Source organism: Alosa sapidissima, chromosome 22 (assembly GCF_018492685.1).
Source record: "Alosa sapidissima isolate fAloSap1 chromosome 22, fAloSap1.pri, whole genome shotgun sequence".
Taxonomy (NCBI): domain Eukaryota; kingdom Metazoa; phylum Chordata; class Actinopteri; order Clupeiformes; family Clupeidae; genus Alosa; species Alosa sapidissima.
In genome coordinates, this window is record NC_055978.1 from 10,418,881 (window position 1) to 10,426,380 (window position 7,500).

A 7,500-nucleotide genomic window follows, 5' to 3' on the forward strand; every position below is an offset into this window, starting at 1 on the left:
ACGATGAGGGAAGTGCCTTCACGGGATGTGAGACCAAGGGGAAGTAGATCTGAAAGCAATTGCAGTTTCAGTGTACAGATTAATGTGTGCATTGTGTGTCCAGTTCCCAATTGACACACAGACACACACACACACAGAAAGATACACACACACACACACACACACACACACACACACACACACACACACACACACAGAAAGATACACACACACATACACAGAAAGACACACACACACACACACACAGAGAGAGAGAGAGAGAGAGAGAGAGAGACACACACACACTCACACACACACACACACACACACACACACACACACATACAAACACAAGGGTTTTATTGACGTTACTTTCCCCCCATACTTTCATTTATTACACGGCTCTTCAGAGTGCTGCAGAAAGTTCCATTAACATGAATGGGCCTTCCCAACGTTCGGTGTACTGTATGTGTGTGTGTGTGTGTGTGTGTGTGTGTGTGCTTATGTGTGTGTGTGCGTGTGTGAGAGAGAGGTTCTCACGGTTGTAAAAGAGCTTTTGTAACTCAGAGATTTCTCTCTGAAGTTCACATAATTAACTAAATGAAATATGAAGAAGGAGTGAAATAACACACAAGGGTTTTATTGACGTTACTTTCCTCAAAGACTCTGTTGGCGCCCTCTGGTGGTTATAAATATGAATTTTAAATCAGTCAGAACTGTCCTTACACACACACACACACACACACACACACACAGACACACACACGCAGACACACACACGCAGACACACACACACACACACAGTCAGTACTGTCCTTACACACACACACACACACACACACACACACACACACAGTCAGTACTGTCCTTTTCTGAGTCAGGGGTGCTGGCGGCTGGGAAGGAACTAGCCACACTAAGACTGCTAATAATATTATATCAGCAGATATCATTATGTTATTATTACACGGCTCTTCAGACTGTTGCAGAAAGTTGCATTCACATGAATGGGCCTTCCCAGCGTTCGGTGGTCTGTTAAATCTATATAATCACTATTATAACAGAATAACAGAATTATAATATTCTATTGCTGTAGGTGTAGCTCCATAGCCTAATTGTTAATAGCTTCAATGTTATTCTATTGCTGTAGGTCTTTGGATAAACGCATCTGCCAAATGAACACATGCAAATGTACAAATATATGAGAACCTGTGTTGCTTGCAGAGACCTGAAGCTGGATAATATCCTGCTGGATAAGGACGGCCACATTAAGATCGCCGACTTTGGGATGTGCAAAGAGCAGATGCAGGGGGAGGCCAGGACGTCCACCTTCTGTGGAACTCCAGACTACATTGCACCGGAGGTACACATACACACACGCACACACACCACACACACACACACACACACACACATACATACCCACACACACACATACCACCCACACACACACACACACACACACACACACACACACACACACACACACACACACACACACACACACACACACCACACCACACACATACCACACACACGTAACAATCAGCTTTTTCAAAAGTAACAATTACTAATAAACACGGGTATTATCCTGATCCTCCTACTGGATTATGTTTAAAAAAGTTATTAGAAAAAACAAGTTCTGACAATGCATTTAAGTTTCAAGAATATATTTGCACACCCGTGTATAAGCAGTTTTTCAAACCCTTTAGTTCACCCTCATTAAGCACAACTCAGTCTATTACAGTTTTTTACAATTGTTTACACACGTTTTCAAAACTCTGTGTCTATTTTTCAAAACTCCACACACAAAACCCACAACTGCTCACACAAAATGCAAAATGCCCCAAATCTCCAGCAAAATGACACACAACATTCAAAATGTCAAAAACACATGTTTAAAGCAAACATTCGCCTCACATTACAAACACTTTTGTCATAATATGACATTTTGGATACATCATGTACACACTGTTGCTCAAAACCTAAAGCTCTTCTGTCTTAGGCTTTCTATATGTATTTCCATACAAGAGTGAAAGTTACGGTATCAACAAAGAGAAGTTGAAATACACAGTAAAAATGCAAGCAATATTGAAACCAAAAATAGTGATTTTTCCCAAATAATTTGCTGTTGCGAATACAGTATTTTACAGCAAACAAGAAAAAAGCAAAGAAGAATACAGTGACCACCAGATGTACATGGAGTTTTGAAAACACAGATTTTTTTTTTCTAAAGACAAGTGTGTGTGTGTGTGTGTGTGTGTGTGTGTGTGTGTGTGTGTGTGTGGGAGGTGGGGGGGGGGGTCGTGTACAGTATGTATTCATAGGCCTATAGACCCTTTCAACTGCAGAAACAAACAATTCTACAGTAAGCATTCCTAAGGCATTTCTGGAGGCACAGAAAAATGTATTGAGCTAATGGTACTGTAACATGGGGACAAACAAAAATAGAGTAAAAAGACAAATTTCTTTTGTAGAACATTACTGTAAGCTAAAGTCCGATTACTGTATTTTCTCTATTTTTAAAGTATCTGCATTGGTTCTGAATATTTCAACCGGAAATCCTCTAGGAGCAGATTGAAAGGGTCTATACCTATATAGAGAGTATATCTATTCATAGACCTATACTAAGGCAATGATTGGATGGTGTTCAGTAAAGTAAAGAGTGTTTACACATGTGAAGAGAAAGAGTGAAGCACCGGTGATTTAGTGTGGCATTTTGATGGGTTGTGTTTGAAGAACGAAATCAAGTTACTTCCTGTTAGATTTTTGTGTGTTAGGTAGAAAATTGTGTGTAGTGTTTTGCAAAATGTGTTTTAGTCAATTGAAAACTGAGTCAAACACTGAGAATTAGTGTATGGTTTTGCAGATTTGGTGTCGGGTTATGATGTTTAAAGGACATGTTTAGAAAATTGTGTGACAAGCAAAGATTTAGTGTGTAAGCAGTTGAAAAAAACTGTAATCCTCAAAGTGATGAGGCGCTTTTCCTTTATGCATAGTAACAACGCACCCAGCAACTGTTTGTATGCACAAACGAGCGCACGTATGCTCATAGGTTCAGCCAAAGTCACTTCTCTCGAAAAATAATAATCCAATGAATCCACAGAAAAAAACACGGAAAAATCACCACGACCCAGTCTTTATAATCCACAAACCAAAAAGGAAGTAATCCACAACGAAGAATCCACAAGAAAAGAAAAACAGCTGCATTAGGTCCTTTTTCGTTCCTTTTGAAACGGTGTGGCTTTTAGCTATTTCCACAGTTAGCTTTATGGTCCAGTCGGCCGATATCTCAGGTCTCGCTTAGACTCCCCGAGTATTTTTCCGCCCCTCTCTCCTCTTCTCGTACCCCATTTAAAGCCATTCAAAAGGTCCCGCATCCACTGATAGGTGCGTCAGCTGACGCGTTAGACCATCAGCTGACGGGTTTGACAGCCAACTAATAGGTGCGTAGGTTTTCCCACCCCATGTAAACCAAAGAAAACATACAGACAGTATTCTGATACAGGCCCACAGGTACATATAAAGAGTGGAAATAGAACAATGTGGAAAACACTTATTACCTAGTTACTAATTATTGTCTGACCAGGACAATACAGTAATAAAAACAGTATAATAAGATTGTCATCTAAGCCATTTTTTCAGTGCCAGCTTAAAACCTCCTAAACCTCTGACCATCTTTATAGGCGTAATAGCGTTGCACACATTACAACAAAAAGTTCGACCAGTTTTCTAAAACTAGTTTGGCACTCTACAAACAGAAGGCCTTAGTGTAGCCCGGCATAATGCCTCTGCAGAGGAGAGGTAATGAAAGAGGTGCCTGTTCCATCGCTCTCCCCCACAGATTTTACTCGGGCAGAAGTACAGCCACTCCGTGGACTGGTGGTCCTTTGGGGTCCTGCTGTTTGAGATGCTGCTGGGCCAGTCTCCGTTCCACGGGCACGATGAGGAGGAGCTCTTCCAGTCCATCCGCACCGATGACCCCATCTACCCTCACTGGCTGCCCCAAGATGCCAAGGACATCCTCGTTAAGGTAGCCCACGTGCCCACCAATCCCCACATACGCACACACACACAAACACACCATACACACACACACACACACACACACAACACACACACACACAGACACACACACACACTGACACTCACACACCCACCCACACACACACACACACACACACACTCACACTCACACACACACACACACACAGATACACACACTCACACTCTCACACACACAAATACATGCACACACACACACACACACACACAAAACCGTTTAAGGTAGCCGACGTCCCAATAGTTTAAACTGTTGTGTAGGTTTGGGCCACTAGGGGGCATCATGATGCAAAACATGCCCCCACCTGGACACTTCTCTGGTTTATTTATTTGTTTGTTTGTTTGTTTGTTTTGGTGGGTTTAGTAGCAGAATTGGGGCACTTCTGGGTGGGGGGGGGGGGGGTTGTTACTGAACAGGGCCCAGTTTCCCGATAATAACAGAGACATGCTCTACGATTCATCTTACGATCGTTCGTTTGGTTTTTCCGACTGTTTCCCGAACATGCTCGTAGCGTGAACGTGCATGCACTGCTCTTAAGATGCTCTTAAGGGGAGCTGTCCACGTTAATAGTTCTGAAATATCCTCTGATTTGATGGTGATGTCAGGTGACTGCACGTCAGAGCTAATAGGCCTACCATTCAAACTTCAGATCTACACATTAATTCACATCAATACGAAAATAGAAACACTTTGACATCTGCATGTAAGCATCCCAAGTAGGCTAGGTTATATAGCACACACAGACATAAATAATTGTAATTATTTAAGATTACATTGTTGCACCATGCAATAATTTTTCGCGGTGTCACTTAAGAACACGTTTGAAGATAAGAAAGAAGTCGAGTGAAAGTGAGGAAATGTGTAGGTTTAGATTTTGATGCAGTACAGACTAAACCACATGTTCCTTTCTCTGCTTTTACCTCATAGGCCTAATAAATTATAGCCTTCACTTAGCAATGATAATGGCAAACTATTCTGGGAACGTCTCGTTTCATAACTTGATTGCATTTTTGTCCGCTTTTCATCACATTATTTTGACCATTAAATAGGCTATGCTATTTTGCACGCTAAAATCTGATTCATTAGGTAAACACAATAAAGAATGGGAATGTAAATTGGATTATGTATTCTGTTTTACATTATGTATTCTGTTTTATATTATGTATAAAGTTGTAATTCCTCTGTTTATCCTGTTGGTGACCTCAGTGAGAGGTACTGTTAAGACGCTCTTAGCCGGTAACAAGAACTCTGGAGCACTCGTAGATCTACGAGTGTTTTCACGACGTTCTTAAGCTACGATGGTTTCGGGAAACAGTCGGCAAATCTTAAGACGTTTGTAAGAGGGACTTTACGACGCTCTTAGGCTTAAGATGCTTTCGGGAAACTGGGCCCAGAGTCTTACTGGGAATTTACACCAGGAGAGGAGGTGTAGTCTTTACTCTTTCCACTTCTCTCTCTTCTCCTTTCCTCCTCTCTTTTCTTCACCTCCTCTCCTGTCCTCTCTCCTCTCCTCTCCTGTTCTCTCTCTCCTCCTCTCCTCATCTCCTCCTCTCCTCTCTTTCCTTTACCTCTTCTCCTGTCCTCTCTCCTCTCCTCTCCTGTCCTCTCTCTCCTCCTCTTTTCCTCTCCTCTCCACTCTTGTCCTCACCTGCTCCCTTCCCGTCCTCGTACCGTAAGCGATAGATCTTCATCTGAGCTGCTAAAACCGCACGAGTGCTTCCTGTGCTGAGTGAGTGTGAGTGAGTGGCGGTTTGGCGAGGTCAGCTGACCCTGTGTGTGGCCTGTGATTGGTTGCAGCTGTTTGTGCGGGAGCCGGAGCGACGGCTCGGGGTGTGTGGGTGCATCCGCGCGCACGCCTTCTTCAGAGACACCGACTGGGACGCCCTGGAGAAGAGACAGGTGGAGCCGCCCTTCAGGCCAACAGTGGTGAGTGCACCCGCTTCCTGTCTGAGTGAGTGTGTCTGTGTCTGTGTGTGTGTGTGTGTGTGTGTGTGTGTGTGTGTGTGTGTGTGTGTGTGATCTTCAGACTAACAGTGGTGAGACAAGCAAATCCCACTTCCTCTCTCAGTGTGTGTGTGCAAGTGTAGGTGCATGTGTGTGTGTTTGTGTGTGTGTGTGTGTTTGTGTGTGTGTATGCATGTGTGCACGTTTGTGCATTGATACCTCTCTCTCTCTCTCTCTTTCTCTCTCCCTCTCTCTCTCTCTCTGGTGCAGAAAAGTGCCAGTGACTGCAGTAACTTTGACAAAGAGTTTATCAACGAGAAGCCGCGTCTGTCCTGCGCCGACCGCACCCTCATCAACAGCGTGGACCAGACCATGTTCGACAACTTCTCATTCGTCAACCCAGCCATGGGGCGCATCAAGAATGCTTAACGTGCTCACTCTCTCTCTCTCTCTCTCTCTCACACACACACACACACACACACACACGTACACAAACTCACATGCTATCAAAGATGAACACATAATTAGACACAGACCACACACTTATACCTCTAGTGTAACACACACACACAAGCAAACATATTCACAGACAGTTACATACCAAATCACGTACACACACACACACACACACACACACACACACAGGCACAGACTATACACATGTACTCTACCTGTAATATTGTACAAACAGATTCACACAAATTCACATGCATAGCACCAGGGGTAAAACTAGGCTGGTTCGGTCTGGTACTGCAGACCATTAGAAGATCCAGTGGTCCATTTTGCCTGTTTGGGTGTGTTGAACATGTGTCAAAGTTGGCATCTAGGTAAGCAATATGAAGCAATTAAGGTTGTGGTGGAAGTGGAGGTGAGACAGAAGGGAGGTGAAAAAATATGGTGGAAGTGTGTGTGTGTGTGTGTGTGTGAGAGAGAGAGAGTTTAAAACTACTTCCACTCCTGCTTATAATCAATCAGTGCAATCAGTCCCAATTCCCTGTACACAGTGATCAGCAGAGTGGAGGGAGCACACTCAAACACCCACTTTCCATCCACAGGGTCCTAGTGCCCACAGGATTATCTGTTAAAATGGTATTTGTTGTCTGTCTTGCACTGCTCAACAGTGGTCGATGTGCTAAAGTGTGTGGGCGTACAGTACGTGTGTGTGTGAGTGTGGTTGTGTATGTGTGTAGAAAAGAGGGGGGTGGGGGGCGATATATGTACCTTGGTGTCAGCCGCAGAAAACCTGCTGTCTACAGTTTATTGTGAGTTAGGTTTACATTGAAGTCCATTAGAAACAGATGTAGAAAAATGATAATGAATGATGTTTTGTGCCATAAATGTGAACGTGTAACCCCAGCACTCCAAATCGAGGTTGTTTATTATTATATGTGATTCTTTTAGTTTGTGTATTCCATGTTGAGAATTGTGGGTTGATCTGAGATGGTGGCACTCTTTTGGAGAATCATGCTGGTTGTTATCTCATACCATACAAGTATTAAATTGATTTTTCTAGAATT

General features: G+C 43.2%; 1 protein-coding gene across 3 annotated transcripts in view; it reads left to right on the top strand.

Annotated features, from left to right (window-relative positions):
• The window catches only part of prkcq (protein kinase C, theta), a 45,534-nt gene that overhangs the window by 20,154 nt on the left and 17,880 nt on the right, over positions 1 to 7,500 (top strand). For 2 of the 3 annotated variants that reach the window (XM_042078707.1, XM_042078708.1), the window contains exons 15-19: positions 1,201 to 1,339; positions 3,821 to 4,009; positions 5,837 to 5,965; positions 6,254 to 6,469; positions 6,595 to 7,498. In XM_042078707.1, coding sequence (XP_041934641.1) covers positions 1,201 to 1,339; positions 3,821 to 4,009; positions 5,837 to 5,965; positions 6,254 to 6,412 — 616 coding nt within the window. In that variant the 3' untranslated portion in view covers positions 6,413 to 6,469; positions 6,595 to 7,498. Of the gene's footprint in view, positions 1 to 1,200; positions 1,340 to 3,820; positions 4,010 to 5,836; positions 5,966 to 6,253; positions 6,470 to 6,594; positions 7,499 to 7,500 lie in introns of those variants that run through there. The other variant, XM_042078709.1, reaches the window with a different exon arrangement.